This window comes from Ornithorhynchus anatinus, chromosome 9, assembly GCF_004115215.2.
Source record: "Ornithorhynchus anatinus isolate Pmale09 chromosome 9, mOrnAna1.pri.v4, whole genome shotgun sequence".
In the NCBI taxonomy this organism is placed as follows: domain Eukaryota; kingdom Metazoa; phylum Chordata; class Mammalia; order Monotremata; family Ornithorhynchidae; genus Ornithorhynchus; species Ornithorhynchus anatinus.
The window spans coordinates 39,248,520-39,265,111 of NC_041736.1; the positions used below are offsets into that span (position 1 = coordinate 39,248,520).

Genomic DNA, 16,592 nt, shown 5'->3' on the forward strand with positions numbered 1-16,592 from the left:
TTCCAGTTTGGGTTTTTGGGGGAGTTTTATGGTATTTGTTAAATGCTTCCTATGTGCCAGGCACTATACTAAGTGTTGGGTTAGATCCAAGATAAATTGGAAACAGTTCCTGTCTCACGTGAGACTCGCAGTCTTGATCCCCACTTCACAGATGAGGGAACTGAGGCACAGACAATTTAAATGACTTGCCCAAGGTTAAGACAGATGGTGGAGCTGGGATTAGAACCCAGGTCCTCTTTCCACTAGGCCTCGTTGCTTCTCTTAATCCCCATTTCACTGGACAATGCATACACCATGCACTTCCTTAATCCACTATTACTGTTATGGCATTTGTTAAGCACTTACTATGTGTCAAGCACTGTTCAAGGCACTGGGGTAGATACAAGTTATTCAGGTTGGACACAGTCCCTGTCCCACACGGGGCTCACAACTTCCCCTGACACAGAAAGAATTGGGAAATTGATGGAAGGTAAATGCTGGACTTGGAGCTCAGGAAACCCGAGTTACAGTGTCAAAGATGTCCCCGACAAATGACTTCTCAGATTACTCCCTTGTGAGAGGTGGATGGTCTCTATGAAACTCCCACTTTAGGTAACCCTAGACCAAACCAGAAAAGGAACCTCTCTCAGCTGGGAGCCCAACCAATCAATAGTATTTATTGAGTCCTTATTGTATGCAGGGCACCTACTAAGCCCTTGGGAGAGTATAACAGAACAATATAACAGACACATTCCCAGTCCACAGCGAGTTTACAGTCTGAGGGGTGGGGAGACAGTACCGTGGGTGGGGGTGGTGAATGAAGGGAGCAAGTCAGGGCCATGAAGGAAGTGGGAAAGAAGGAAATGAGGGCTTAGGGAAGCCGTTGTTGCTGCTGCTACTCAAAATTCCTCCCTCAGCAGAGAGGTGGCTGGCAATAGCTACCCTCAGCTGAAGTTTCTCTTACCTTCCCCTACTCCTCAGCTCTGGAAGAGAACGATTGTCTTGGAGTCTCTAGGAGTTTCTATCTGGTGTGGGGAGGAGGCAGAGTTTAACAAGGAGAAGAGTGTCACTAAAAGGGAGGCAGACTCCTGATTTGTCTCTGAATCGCTCTCTCCGACTCACTCTCCTTCCAATCGATCAGTGGTGTTGACTAAGGGCCCACAGAGTACCCAGAATTGTATTAAGTGGTTGGGAAGCACAACAGAAATAAGACACACAGTCTCCTCACTGAAGAGGCTCACAATCTTGAGCCAGTATCTCCGGGCCCTGGGAGTGCCCTCCCCACTTCAGTGGCATGTATTGGGCACGTGCTGTGTGCCAGAGCACTGAACTTAAGCGCTTAAAGAATAGATGGAATGTGCAGAACAAAGAAGTGGCCTGGTCCCTGCCCACAGAGAGTTTACAGAATAGAAGAGGAGCTTCTCTGCCTCCCCACCCATTCCTTTCTTCACTCGGAGCTCAAGAAAATATCTTCACCAAGTGCTTTGACCTCCCTGGAAGAAAGGGGTGTCATATGTAGGTCCTTCTGTGTAACTTTATTTTTCTAGTTCTATTTGCAAATATTTATGTGTATTTCCCCCATTCAACAGTACCCTGAGTCTAGGTTGGACTCCATTTATTCGATCGTTATTTATTGAGCGCTCACTGTGTGCACAGCACGGTACTGTATTCCACTTCTTTGATCAGTGGATGTTCAGTAAGTGTCATTATTACCGTATACAAGTGAAACCTCTTTCCTGAGGATATGACATTCAGAACAGGAATGCTTTCTAACTGATGATAATGCACGGCCCTGTGTTTCAACAGGGGCCTATTTCCTCTGGCCACCTAATGGTGGTTTATATAGAGATTGTTTTGTAGAGATTTCATGATATATTTTGCAAGTAGGGTTTGCGAGCCCGTTGTTGGGTAGGGATTGTCACTGTTTCTTGCTGAATTGTACTTTCCAAGCGCTTAGTACAATGCTCTGCACACAGTAAGCGCTCAATAAATACAATTGAATGAATAACTTTAAGCAAAGTTCAGTCATTCAGTGGTGTTGATGACCTTATCTTCTGTTCTCTGCCCAGGTCCTTTGGAGTGCTGCTGTGGGAAATATTCTCCCTTGGATACATGCCCTACCCCAGTAAAAGCAACCAGGAAGTTCTGGAGTTCGTCACCAGTGGAGGTCGGATGGATCCACCAAAAAGCTGCCCTGGGCCAGTGTATGACTTTTTTTTTTTTCTTAAACCTAAGTGTTTTGCTCCATTTTAAATTACCCGCTAGGACAGAAGCATCTTATAGGGAAAAGGGAAGTTCAGAGTGCCAATTGTTCCCTTACAAGGTACTATGGGATCAGAGAGTGTCTCTGACTTTGTCAGGTTAAATAGCTGCTCCTGGGCTAAAAAACAAGATAATAATAATTGTGGTGTTTAAGTACTTACATTGTTCCAAGCACTGTACTAAGGTGCTGGGGTCAATACAACAATTAGGTCCCACATGGGGCTCACAGTAAGATGGAGAACAGGTATTGAATCTTCATTTTGCAGATGGGGAACCGAGGCACAGAGAAGTGAAGTGACTTGTCCGAGCTCACACAGCAAACAAGTGAAGTCAGGATTAGAACTCAAGTCCTCCAACTTCCAGGCCTGTGTTCTTTCCACTTAGGCCACGCTGCTTCACACATTTTTTTCTAGTGCGTGCAGCTCTAAAGTTTCAAGTTGTGTAATCACTGAGTGTCTGAGAAGCGGCATGACTTGGTGGCTAGAGCACAGGTCTGGGAGTCAAAAGGATCTGGATGCTAATCCTGGACTCTGTCTGCTGCATGACCTTGGGCAAGTCACCCCACTTCTCTGGGCCTCAGTTCTCTTATCTATAAAAGATTTCCTTATCTGTTAAGACTGTGAGACCTATGTGAAACAGGGACTGTCTTCAATCTGATTAACTTGTATCTACCCCAGCACTTAGAACACATAGTAAGTGCTTAACAAGTACTGTAATTATTCTTATCTCTTAGCACTCCCAAGGGAAGGATAAAACCCTGGTCTCCTGGCCCAGATCTGTGCCTCCCTTCCCCCTCCAGTGTTTTCCACTGAGGTAGGGAGGCTTATCTTTTCTGCTCTCCCCCTAGGCAGAGTGGTGAAGGGCTTTACTCTCATTTAGCTGTGGATGCCCCCACTCAATACTCCCAACCCACCACCAGCAGGCAGCCCTTGACAACAGTACCCTGAGCCTAGGTTGGACTCCATTTATTCAATCGTTATTTATTGAGGGCTCACTATGTGCAGAGCACCGTACTAACCTGAAGGTAAAAAGGGGTACTGTATTCCATCTGTTGCCTCCTCCTGCTTATAAGCTTCTCTCTACTTTCTTTTTAGGTACCGGATAATGACCCAGTGCTGGCAGCATCAGCCCGAAGACAGACCCAACTTTGCCATCATCTTGGAAAGGATTGAGTACTGCACCCAGGTATTTCATTCTTCTCTTCATTGATATTGGCTCTGGCTGAGGAAGACTTGGGTTGGACCAGCCAGAGAAGATCAGGTTAGAAGGCATTGTGGAAGAAGGTGTGGCTGACAGAGGGCAAGGTTACCTTTCTAGGGTGATGTGTGCTTTGAGGGCCCTGGTTCAATTCTCCTGTAAATCTGAGTCCAAGGAATAAGATTTTACTAAGAGTTTCAGGATCTTTAAAGGAGGCACCCCAAACCTGCCTTTTGCCCTGAGAGATCTTAGTCAAACCACATCCCTGCTTGGTTTTCCAAAGCCAAGGTGATTAGAAATCTGGTCACCTGAGGCAGGTTAAGTGGAGAAGACCCAAAAAGGGGCAGGGTTAGATGAGGTAAAGGAGGGGGAAGCCTTAATGTAAGAGGTCAATCCCTCAGCTGGCACACAGCCAATTACAGGGAAGGAATGAAGTGAAGAGGTGGCAGTTAAGAAGAGGAAGTCCTTGAACCAAGTCAGCTTCCAAAGGCAAGCAAGTACATATCTGCTGTTCACCAGGAAAGCCGAGTTTCAACAGGGTAAGTTATCATTGGAGGGCAACTGCTAAGGGAAGGAGAAACCCTGTGTTTAAAGTAGGAGCAGGTGGTAGATCAGGGCTAGGTGTTTATTCCTGGATCTAGTTTAAGAGGCTACTGAACCAAGTAATAGACCTTGTCAATATTATTAGGTTACTGTTTAAAGGCAATGTCTATGTAATTGGTGTATACGGAACCTGCTAAATCACAGAGACGTACTGTCACGGGAACGAGATAACCATAGACCAACAATGGCATTTATTGAACACGTACTGTGTGCACAGCACTAAGAAAATACAATACAAGGGAGTTTTTAGACACAGTGCCTGCCCCAAAGGAGCGTACAGTCTACCAGGATTTCTCCACATCTCAAAAGCCAGCCCATGGGGATGTGGAGAACAAATCCGAGTCCCCGACAGAGTCTCTCCCATAGCTGGCTCTAAATTGCTGTGCCACTGGGACCCTAGAGTTAAAAACTGGGCATCCATCTGCACAGTAATCAGCATGCCAGAGAGAAAAGAGAAAGGAAAGGAGAGAGTAATGTGGCAGATCCCTTGATCTGGAGGTCTTTCCCAGCTCCGGCTTTCGGGAGGTAACAGTCTCCTGCAAAACTAAGCAAAACAAGTTAGTGGTGATTTACTTACATCCCCAGCCAAAGGGGCACTATAGGGATGGGAGAGAACAGGAAAAAGGCTCAGGGCAGAGGAAGGGAGAAGTGTTTCATGTCCTGGATGCCCCTTTTCTCTCTCCCCTCCCTATAGCTCTAGCCTACCCTAAGTAGACAGGGGCAGCCACTTACCTCAATATCTGGAAGAACCTAAAGCAGCAGGTAGAAGGGATCCTTACATTTTTGGACAGAACTGCTAAATTGGGATGCCTGGCCACTTATTCAAAATTGTAGAACAAAACTATATGTTACAATACCAGCATTTGCCTCTTCCTTCACCAGGTTAAGAGGATGGATTAATGCATGCTTTAACACCTGATCTCTTATTTCCTGTCTACATTATGGTACTTCTGCCATCCCTTCTCCTCCCTGGGGGATAAGGAAATTGCAACACTGATGTATTCAAAGGGGCAGCATAGCTGCAAGCCAAATATTCAAACGATCCCCTTAGCTTTGAATCCTCTCAATCTTTTCCCAAATTGAGTAAGTGGGAGTGCAGGGGTCTAGGTCAAAACCAGGGTGAGTCAGGCATCAACCTGGCCTCCTTCAAAGCCCTCCAACCAGGACTTTCTCAAAGGTTGGGCTGTGCTGGGTGTCATTCACTCTCCAGGTACCTCCTTGCTGGTCAGGAGAACAGCAGATCCCAAGCTCCTCCCCATCATTTAGCTCCCCAGCACCATCCAACACTTCTTTCGCAGTTTCAACCTGCTAAGCCCAAGGCCTGGTTTGGGGAAGTGAGATGGGTTTTCCAGGAAGTGCATGCTGAATGGGCAGAATGATCGCTCAAAATGAGGGATTCATTCCAGTTTGCTAGTTGACCCAAGTGGTTTGCTCATACTTAATTAAGCAAGACCAGTTTTCTAAAAAGTCCCAGAATGTGGACATGTTGAGAGTGAGCCTGGCTATAGGAACTTAAGAATTCTCCATAGTGCTAATCCTGATGTATGTTGGCTGCAGAGAAGGCACTCACCTCTCTTCCTGGAATAGATTATGGGTCTCTTCTGCTGTTGGCACTTCCAATGTTTGATGTGAGAGCCTGAAAAGGGTAGGCAGAGTTTTGAAGAGATTTCTAATGGAAGTTCAGCTTTGAGTCCAGCAACAGTAATACCCATCAAACAATGTATTTCTGGCTTTTTCTCCCTAGACCATCCTGTAGTCCACCCACCCCCAGGGGTGAGTAGAAATGGTCACCTGGGCAGATTCCCAAGCCAATCGAAAAGCACACACCACTTTTGTACTCAGTCTCAAGTCTCCCGGCTAAAGACCCATCTGTGAGCCCTCTTTAAGTACTAGCTGAAAATCTCACTTTCATTTGGTTGAAAAACTCTGCACCAAAGAACATGTGGATTTGGCAAATGTTTTTTTTTAAATGAACAACTGGCTTTGACCCTCACAGACGCCTCATAATGGGCTTTTTCACCTCCCCTCTAAACAGAGGCAATGGAACAACTGAAAGAAAGTCTTTCAGATAAACCCAGAGTAGAAAACAGAATTGTACTGTCCCACTGGAGTTATGCAATCTCAAAAATGCCTGTATTTACATTACAATGCTGTACCTGGTAATAGTTTAATGTGAGTGTAATCCCCTAATCAACCTATCCCAGATGCTCTGAGAGCTAGATGAAATGGAATATGGAGACATGCAACACAAAAATGGAAGATTTAGAAAGATAATCTCATAAAATGCAGCTCTTACCATCCCTCCAGCAGAGTTTCCAGCAGGCAGACCTGGCTGCTTGGTATCACAGTCACATTCCTAGCCAAATGCTCTTAATAATTACAGTAAGTATGGCACTCATTAAGCGCTTACTATGTGACAAGCACTGCACTAAGTGCTGGGGCAGGTAAGGTAATCAGATGCGGAAACTGAGGAACAGAAATGTCAAGTAACTCACCCACCAACACACAGCAGAGCTGGAATTCAAATCCAGGTCCTCTGACTCCCAGATCTGGGCGGCTTCCTTCTTCCATGTGAAATGCTGAAGTGGCAGCTGAATGGGAGTGTGGAATGAAATAAAATGTCACAGCCTTGTAAGCTGATGTCCTTTCCACATTGAGTGCCTGCAAGCTCCTGTCAGAAAAGTAGATTGGAATCGGAATGGAATTCCATATGGATTTCTTAGAGGTCAAAAGCGTTTGAATTTAGCTTTCAGGTAATGAGTTAGACTTACCGTTGGGGAATGAATTAAGCACAGGTTCATACTTGCTCCCCGAGTCCAGTACAACCAGGATCATCCATTCCCTTCCTCTCTCAGTACCACACCTCATGAAGGTTTGAGAAAAAGCCAGGATTCCAGCCAGGAGTCCACTGTTACTCCGGTCCCTCTAGGATCGAGGGTTAGTTGCTTCCAGTGGAAATCAGAAATAGCCCTCCCTAAAATGAGGATGGAAAGGCACTGAGGAAAGAGAAGAGGAAGCGGAGTCCATTAGGCCTCTCAGAGCACACAAATGGTAGTAGAAGATGGAGTCCTCATCATTTTTGTTTCTCTTCTACTGCAGGACCCAGATGTAATCAATACTGCTTTGCCAGTAGAATATGGCCCATTGATTGAAGAGGAAGAGAAGGTGCCCATGAGACCCGAAGATCCCGAGGGAATCCCTCCCCTCTTAGTATCCCCTCAGCAAGAGAAAAAGGAGGAGGGGCGGGCTCCCCCAGCTCCCCCGCCCCTGCCCACTTCCGCTGCCTCTCGCAAAGCGATGACCAGGGCAGCCGTGGCCGAACCCCCGCCCCGCGTCCGCAAGGGGCCGGCTTTGGAAGGAGGACATGTCAACATGGCGTATTCCCAATCCAATCCACCGTCGGAGCTACATAAAGGCCGGGGGTCGAGAAACAAACCAACCAGCCTGTGGAACCCAACGTATGGCTCCTGGTTTACAGAGAAACCTGCCACCAAACACAATCCCCCAGCAGAGAAGGAACAGCCGCCTGAGAGGGGAAGCGCGGGACATGAAGGAAACTGTCCTGTCCCACCCAACGTGGTGACTGGCAGGCTGCCAGGCTCCTCCCTGCTTTTAGAACCATCGTCCCTGACTGCCAGCCTGAAGGACGTGCCTCTGTTTAGGCTCCGCCACTTCCCGTGTGGGAACGTCAACTACGGCTACCAGCAGCAAGGCTTACCTTTGGAGGCCACCAGCGGCTCGGGCACTGGCAATTACGAGGACTCCCTCCTAAGAAACAAGAGTAGCGGCTCCCAGCCCGGCCCCTGAGCTGGCTACGCCCTCGCTGCTCCCCCAGCTCTGGGGCCCTTGACTCTGCGGTGGAGAGAGAGAAGGCAAACACCGCTACCTTTCGATTTGTGCCAACTCGCTCTAAAGTGCCACCTACATACGCCGTGGTTTCGGAACGCACGGTGAGGGTTGTGAGCGTGGGTTCTCCCCCTACTCCGGAAGAATATATCCTAAACAGAATTTGAGTGCTGACTGCAAGGCCCAGATTTGGTTGCATAAGCCTCCATGCATGGTTGTCCCGCACTATTGCCGCGTGTGCTCTGCTTCAAAGTAAGGGCAGGCTAGCTGCCTCCGTGTTCCATAGTTTGGGTCGCCGGTGTTGTTTCCTTACCTCGTTGTTGTCATGTTCCATCTTGGGGAGCAGGGTTAGGGAGGGGCTGAGGGAGGGATCCAGCATTGTTAGGTAGAGCATCATTTTCCTGAAACACAAAGAAGTGGACAATTAACTTTGATAAATAAGTTAGGACTGAGGCATTTCCCACTGCGCTAGCCCCTCTGAGGATATGGAAAGGCAGGGAGCCGCTAAGATACTGACCAAGATGTTTTATACTGGCACTGGAAAGATGCTTCCGGCGGTAGACCAAACCAGTATAAAAATTCAAGGATGAAATATCCTTTAACAGGCCCCACCCCTGTCAGAGGAAATCACAAAGTATCCAAATAGTCTGAGGTGCCCTTTGAGAATGAGAATTCCAGTGGCTTAAACCAGCACGAAAATAATAAAGCTTGTTTCTAGTTTTTTAAATCCTCATGTGCGATAGCTGACTGAAGATCCAAAGAAATGTGCAGAATTTTAGTAGCAGCAACGCACTGCCAAGGACTAAAAATGTATCCACTCAGAGGCCAGATGCCAACAAGAAACATACCAAGTACTACTAACAAACATTAGGGCCTTGCAGTGAAATAAATAGAGCCATAGCAACTGGAGCAGCATAACACCTAAACAAATATGGCATAAAAAGATGTTGAATCAGAAGCTCTCTTTTGAGCAGTTAGCCTCTCTTTCCCTCTACTCCTTCCCTGACAGGCCCGGTCTGACACAGGGGAAGGAAAGGTGGTGTTAACTGAAATTTCTCCCCAGGCTTCTTCACCCAACACCACCATGAGAAAACTCTGCCTTTGATTTCAGGGAAGAGACCAGTTTACCACCACCTGTTTCAGAGGCCTGACTACTTCTTCCAAGGGTCACCCTACTTTTCTGTTCTCCCCTTTAATAAACTGGGTTATAGATCAGTCTATACTCACTTCCTGCAGAGGCTTTCCTTTGTCCCATTAAAACTGCATACCCATAATTTTCTTTTCCTTTCCCCATTGCCCGCTCTCCCTGATGGGCATAGTGGCTGATCTGTCCTATCCTGGGAAAGCAATTTCTCTTTAGAGCTTGTGGTTCCAAAGCCCCAGATTGAGAATCCCTTCTCTGTCCTGGGGCTCTTCCTAGAGCAGCTTCCTTTTTAGTCTGGTTACATTCAAAGATGTCTTTGAATCAGCAGGTAATAATAACTGTGGCATTTGTTAAGTGCTTACTATGTGTCAAGCACTGTTCTAATCGCTGGGGAAAGCCTCCTGCCACGGCCTAGCTAGAGTCAGTGCCCCAGTGAGGTAAGAAGAAAAAAACAAAACATCTATCATTTCGTTTCCTTTCTGCATTTACATTCAAAAGGACTTAATGAAAGGAGTAGTGCCTTTAGGCAACATATTTAGCTGCTGACTTTGTGGCCCAGAAAAAGACTTTAAACCCTCAGTGCTGCTAAAAAAAAAAAAAAACCTACTGACTGAATGGATTTCAGACTGACTTTTCTAGGGCCAACTTTTCTGTCAAGGAAGTTACACCATGTTCAAAATTTTTTTAAAAAGCCTAAATAGAGAACAGTGGCTTAAAACCCCACATCAGGACCAAGGCAAGGAAGCTCCCCCATGATACTCCACTAGTATCTTTGGGTGCTAGTTATGCTCCTATGGGGAACAAAGTTGGGCTCTGGCCTCCCTGCATGTTATCCACCCTGATTTGCTGCCCTTTCTATTTAGTCTGGGTGAGAAACAACGGATTGACTGCAGTAGAAAGTGTCAGTGATAGCCTAACCTGCATGACAACAAAAAATTTGATTTCAAAAAGGCAATCACAACCCAACATGGGAGATACCCAGTACCATTTTTCATTTCTTAAAAAGAGGCCACCAGCAAAGTTTGGTGACATGAACATTTCCAATTTTGGATAAATTCCCAAATCTGTTGCACTGGACTCTCAGTAAGCACTCAGTAAGCACTCATAAATGCCATTGATTGATTAATCTTGTGAGTGCTCTAAAATGAGTGGAACACTAGAAAGGGAGTCAGGAGATCTGGCTTCTCATCTCAATTCTGCCACTGACTTCCTGAGAGAGCTTAAACGAATTATATTACCCCCATCTGGCTACCAACTGGGCTATTAACTGCCTTCCAAGGATGTTATGAGGATACAATATTAAACTCTCAGCCTCATCCTTCATATTGGAGCATAGCTGAATGGAAAGGGAACTACAGCAGCTGATTTATAAGAGGCATGAAACTAAAATTTGAAAAGCCAACGCCCCCTTACCTTTCTGTCAGCAAAGAAGCAGCTGCTACATCTGCAAAGGGCCTTCAGCCTGAAGCAGCTGGAAATTCAATTTGCTCAGAATGGCAGCAGTCTTCAGATTAAGAGAGTAGCCTCTCTGAGATTTTCATAACCCCCAACCTGGGCAGAAGAGTGATTAGGGGCTAGGAATTAGAATATCCAAATTCAATTTTCTACCTTTCCTGTGCATTCCCAATCAATCTTCCTCATAGGGTTCAGGGTCGTTCCAGCCCAGCTCCGCAGACCTCTGTTCCTCACCCTCAGTTTTCCGGACCTGTGAAGGATTAACCAAGTAGTTCAGAAAAATCATGCTCAAGTTTTAGCTTCACTGCCATTCCACTAAAAATAAACACTTTAAAATTGGCTTCTCCTATAAGAGATTTGGAGAAGAGATGGAGAGCAGAAGTGGTAGTTCTGAAACTTTTCTGTTGTACAACTAACTTCTAGTGCCATGTTTACATAATGTTTTAATTCCTATCTCAAATATGCATATTTTTAGACAAGCACCTCTGTAAGGAGGAGTGGTAAGACTTTTGTCGAACTGTCCCTAACCAATCAACAGTATTTACTGAACACCTGCTACTGTGTTCAGATCACAGGGTTAAGCATTTGGGAGAATGTACCAGACACTGTGCAAAAGGACACAGTCCCTGCCGTCAGGGATTTACAATCTAATTGCAGAGAGTGGGGCAGGCGTACATTATTTACAAACAGGGGGCAAGGAGAACAAGATCACACAGCAGGCAGTAGCATAAATCCGAAAGAAACTGCAGAATAAATAATTCAGTGTGATTTTACATACATATAAGTGCTAAGGAAGGAGATAAATACCCAAGTTCCAAAGTCGCTCCTTGGGTTGATGCAGCAGCTTCCCTTTCATTGAGGGGCAGGGGACTGGAATTCAGGATATTCAGAAGGTAGCTTCACCTACAGAGGTCCCGTCTTTGTGTCCTGTGTTCTTAGAAAGACACAGTTTAGGTTGAAAGGCCCAAATATCAAGCTGCTGAGGAGAAAAAACATTTTTTCAAAGGAGCATTGTTTCTTTCATGACTCTCATTGGAAAACACACTGCAATTCCTCCAGTTAAACAATGTTATGTAACTGAAGGTTTTATTTCCCTTGAAAATCAGGTCCCACCTTAGCCCAAGAAAAATCCCTGCTAAGAACCCCAAACCTTTCTGAGTCTAGGGTACTGCACTGCACACTGCCTCTACAGAACCCAGATATCACTCTTCCCCAGTTCACACTTTAGCAGTACTGAGAACATATACAGTTTCTTGAGCAAGAACAGGACATATCTGAATTAAAATCCTTCAGGAATGAGGGTTTGAAATGGAAGCCTGCAGCTTGAGTGAGGGTAAACTAAACCTCTGTCGGGTGCTCAGAAAGCATCCTGTTGAGCTGTCGGAAGGAGAATGACAGAGCACTGTACCAAGCACTTTGTACAGTGCTCTGCACATAATAAGCGCTCAAAAAATTCAATTGACTGACTGGTTCTCTGTCTTTACACTATTTCAGCCCCAATCATTTCACCCCACTCCATTCTGCTTGAATCGGGTGGTTTGACTGCACTGACTTTGCACAACTGGGTCAGAGGGGAGGTAGCTCTGTAATGCTCCCCCCACTCAACTTGATTTAACTACTTATGCTGAACTGGACCCAGCATAGGTCACCAGCATCCACTAAATCAATCAAAGGTATTTACTGAGCATTTACTGAGTATACACCACTATATCGGTGATAGCCTAACCCAGCAGTTTATTGGGGTGTAAACCATACGTTAGCAGCCTAATTGAACTGTGCAACTGTCTATCGGTACCCCCCCCAACTCTGCTCCTCTTTTCCATCACCCCCAGTCTCCAGCAACTCTAATAGATGCTCTCCAGCTAGACTGGGGATCTGCAGGGGAACCCAGACCAATAGAAAAGTTGCCCATGCTTCCCCAAAAGTAAGTATTAATTATTGAAAGCAGATAATATCACAGCAAACTGGGAGAGAGATTTTTTCAATGCACAATTACAAGAACAAAGCGCTACTTCAATATCTAGTTACATTGCTTATGGCTTTATAAGTCTCAGAATCATTCAGTAAGAAGAATGCCTTCTCACATACCATTTTGAATGGGATTTAACTAGGGAAACTTTAGCCAAAAAGGGAAGCAATGAGATGGGCTTCTCACTAGACTCTCTGGCTCTGCCATGATATTTTCCTTTTCACCAGCAGAGTGCTTTACCTAATCAATGAAAGCTCATCAAAGCTCAACTGCCAAAGGAAAAGGTGAATCCAGTCCCAACCTAAATGAACTATTGCCAAGTCTTCTAGGGACCAAATGACCCCTTTCCTACAATCTATTAAACATTTCGAGATTGCCTCAATAGCTCACTAACCGGCAGAACAGAATACCTTTCTATATGTTACAAAAAGTAACCTAAAAGACCACAGCACTTTAGAAAAGATATCATATCCCTGAGTGTTTTGGGTGCATATTTCTTTTTCTAGGGGTCACCATGACAACTGCTTCTAGCACACTTCACTGACTGCCAAGTCCTTGTGGCCTCTTTTGCATGACAATAATAACTGTGGCATTTGTTAAGCACATACTATGTGCCAAGCACAGTTCTAAGCACTGGGGTAGATACAAGTTAATCAGGTTGGGCGACACATTCCCTGTCCAAATAAAAGCCATGATGCCCAGGGCTTCTGGGACTTTCCCCAACCAACTATTACCTTCTAAGAATAAGTGATGACTGAGAACTCCACCAAGGTCAGTAGGGCCACAAAGGCCATTTTTCTCCCCGAGATGGGCAATCTCTAACCCGAAGCTGCTGAAGGCACCCCCAATGTGTGACTGTCAAGAAAGGTAAGCCAGAAAAGTCACTGAATTGACACTAACTCCATTTTGGAGAAGTCACCGTGGCTTTCAACATGTTTGTCTCTAGCACATACAAAAAAAAAAGAAAAAAAAAAGCTATAGTAAAAGCTTCCTAGTAAAAGGAAAATGCTATCTCAATCCACCCAATAAATGGCAAGGAAAGTATAAGACCCCTTCTTTGGGTAATAAGCATTAGGCTCTAAACAATACTTGGTGTTACCTTAAGTGATTAGCTTGTTCCCCTCACATCTCTGAGGGGTGAAAGGCTGACAGGAACACTTACCTCTAAATTTCAGGTGGAGGAAGTAAGAGGCACAGCGTTGATTTTTCCCATGGCAGTGCAGTGTAATAGCATCAAGTCAGGAACAGAAGCTTGGCATCCAGAATTTCGGGCTTTTTCTAAAATCCCTTCTGAGACAGAGAACAGGATTTCAAGCAGGGAACTGCACAGTTTAAAATGCTGGGCTATAGTATTTCAGGTTCTTTGGTAATGCACTGAGTCCAGTAGCAAAATATATTCATCAGTGACTTCAACAAGACTGAAATCTGAACTACTTACCCCGCTACTGAACTTATTCTGTATAAAAAGAGAAAACCAGTGTGCCCTCCTGTTAATTTAGCCCTCTTCAAGACCATTAAAATTCACTGTAAATCTATTTTCAAAGCTGGATAGTAATAACCCTGCTTCACTTCAAAGGACTGTGCTGAGACAGTTCTCATCAATGACAGAGGTTACTGAGTGAGATTCAGCTGAGCCTCTGGAGTCAGCTCAGACCAGAAATAAGATAGCAAGCCTTGAAGACACACATGTGTTTTCAACATGTTTCTTTCCAGGCTGCTGACTTGAAGGGTTTAGCACAAAAGGAAATAAAACATCAGCTCAGCTTTCACTGAGTTTTGTCTAATTCAAGTAGAGCCACAAAGGATCTTTTTAAGATTAAGTTTAGAGAAAATAGCCTAAGACTGATTTGTGACAAGGAAGGCACAGTAGTTGGATATTTAATTCCCAGGGCTTTAGAAATCCTTAAAATATAACGCAGTGCCAGTGAAATGCCAGTAAGTGCAACCCTGTATGACTTCATTTAGCCAATTCATGAAACATTCACTGCAACGTAGAAAACTAGCCTAGTTCCTCCTGAGAAAAATCCAAGTGTTATTAAAAACACACGCCTGTGAAGCAGAATTCTCTCATTTTAAAAATCCAGGCGGAATCTCAAAAACCCAGGCAATCCTTGAGAAGTTTAATAGGTGAGTAAATAAATACCTCACAACAGCAACAAACCCATCAGACTCAGTTGAGGAATCAAGTTTAAGCAGATATATAGCTTGTGTGCAGAATTCATTGTTCCTAAAACACCACCTGCTATTTTAAGGCTTATATCCTCTACTTTAAACCATTCAGTTACAGGGACCTCACTGTATACCCCATGCCTTTCTATGAAAAATGTAGGTAGACATAGAGAATGATGCTTAAGCACAAATCACTGCCGCTTTATCATGTTAGATCGTGTTTTGAGGGGATAAGAGGAAAAAAAAAACCCAAAAACTAAGAAGTCTTTTTACCATTGCAAACCATTTAGGAGTCCTCCCTAAGGAAGAGTCTGTAGTCAGGGTCAAGGACTCCTCTGCAATGCATGCTGCCATCCTCAGTAATGCACACTCATCTAACCCTTTTTGCTCCCTCCCCAGAAAGGAGATTTAGCAAATTTATCTGAAGAAAAACTCCTTTGGCATATGCAAAGACATGTTTCGCTTGTTAAAAAAAAAAAAAAAAAAAAGGTCCACCTTGTTCAAATCCAGGCAACACAGAACTTCATTAGGAATGTCTTTTGTATGTATAGCAGCTTATGTGACACTGTTTATAAATAAGGGCCTATGCACTTCAGGGATACTATTATGAGACAAATATTACTAATAATATATATGGTAATACGAGTTTTGTATTGACTATTGTATTTGTATTGTAAACAGTGTAGTGAAGCAAAGGCATGAAGAAAAATGAAAAATAAAATTCTCATTACTGGCTTGCATTGTGCAGTGGTGTGTGTGCTACAATTTCTTAGAATCAATCATTTAAAACAGCAGAAGCCTAGTGAGCAGTTCCATTTGCCAATTGAGAATAATTCTTAAACTGTACCATTCTAACTACAAGTCAGGATGGTATAATTTTAATAATATTTTGACAAAAGTGATACTTGGTCCTACATTAAATAAGAACGCTGTTGCTTGTGTGGAAGGAATAAACAGAGATAACTTACCCATAATCTGAGCTGCTGAAAGCCAATATTCCTTAACAGATCATCATTTATGGGTGTGTCCATCCCGACTGGAGGATTTGAAGCTCTGAATTTTATGTGGCGCATCAAGATTGTTACTGCCCAGCTATAAATAGCATAACCTTTGAATAAACATCAAACCTCAGCTTTGTTCTGAAGGAACACACACACAACCTCAGCAAAATTTCTAATGTCATCAGAGAAATAGTGCTGGATCTCGAACAATTAGAATGTTTAGTTAAAATCTACAATTTTTAGAACCAAAGAATGTTTTGGAAAGCACCCACGATGATTAATATGCCATTGAGAACCAACCTGATCTCTACGGTCCAGTTTATGTGAGTTCTAAACATGTATTTGTTAAACATTTTTTAAAATGATCAAAAGTGCTTCTTCTCTATCCAGCTACTGTGTCCTAAACAGTCTCACCTTCTACCTATAATCCATTCTCTTGTTTAAACATGTGGATTAACATAGGTCTTCAGTTCACAGATTTTTTCTTCACTTTATTTTTAAATGGTAAAACTGTTAAACACTTACTCTGTGCTAGGTACTGTACTAAGCGCTGCTTTTGATCCTAGGGGAAATTTCCCATTTTTGAGGACTTCTAGCTGTAAAAAACTTAATAGAAATCCTATTTGGAGAAAGAAAACCACCATGGTTGAAAGTGTCTCTTAGGAAACACTACAGAAACCAATTTTTCCATATTAATAGCTTTTACACTTAGAAGAGGGACATCACACATTCCAGTTCATTTTTAAAGGACCAGTCATCTTCACCTATGTACTTCATTATATAACATTACACAGAACCATTACTTAGGTATTTGTGTGAGTTTTTTCAGCCACTTACTGTGAAGTATTAAAAAGGGAGCTGCTACACTACCTTGAGATTTCATACCTTACCAAAGACCACCAAAATATTAGTATTACTTACCTCTGAGGTGGGGCTAAAGAAGGCCAAAACTGGAAGATTCAAGGGG

The 16,592-nt window shown here is 44.0% G+C and overlaps 1 protein-coding gene and 1 long non-coding RNA gene across 3 annotated transcripts in view; one reads left to right on the plus strand and one right to left on the minus strand.

Moving 5' to 3' along the window:
* ALK (ALK receptor tyrosine kinase) overlaps nt 1-15,364 on the plus strand; it is a 333,317-nt gene extending 317,953 nt beyond the window's left edge. Inside the window, exons 26-28 of one of the 2 annotated variants that reach the window (XM_039913097.1) lie at nt 2,049-2,183; nt 3,336-3,426; nt 7,141-15,362. In XM_039913097.1, the coding sequence (XP_039769031.1) occupies nt 2,049-2,183; nt 3,336-3,426; nt 7,141-7,848 (934 nt within the window). In that variant the 3' untranslated portion in view covers nt 7,849-15,362. Of the gene's footprint in view, nt 1-2,048; nt 2,184-3,335; nt 3,427-7,140 lie in introns of both variants that reach the window. The other variant, XM_029072439.2, reaches the window with a different exon arrangement.
* Nucleotides 4,203-13,703, minus strand: LOC114814327. The gene is made up of 6 exons (XR_005660358.1): nt 13,618-13,703; nt 11,294-11,420; nt 10,640-10,736; nt 8,201-8,288; nt 6,813-7,037; nt 4,203-6,712 (listed from the first exon to the last, which is right to left on the minus strand). It is a non-coding gene; the product is annotated as an uncharacterized LOC114814327 (long non-coding RNA).
* Nucleotides 15,365-16,592: the final 1,228 nt, after the last annotated feature.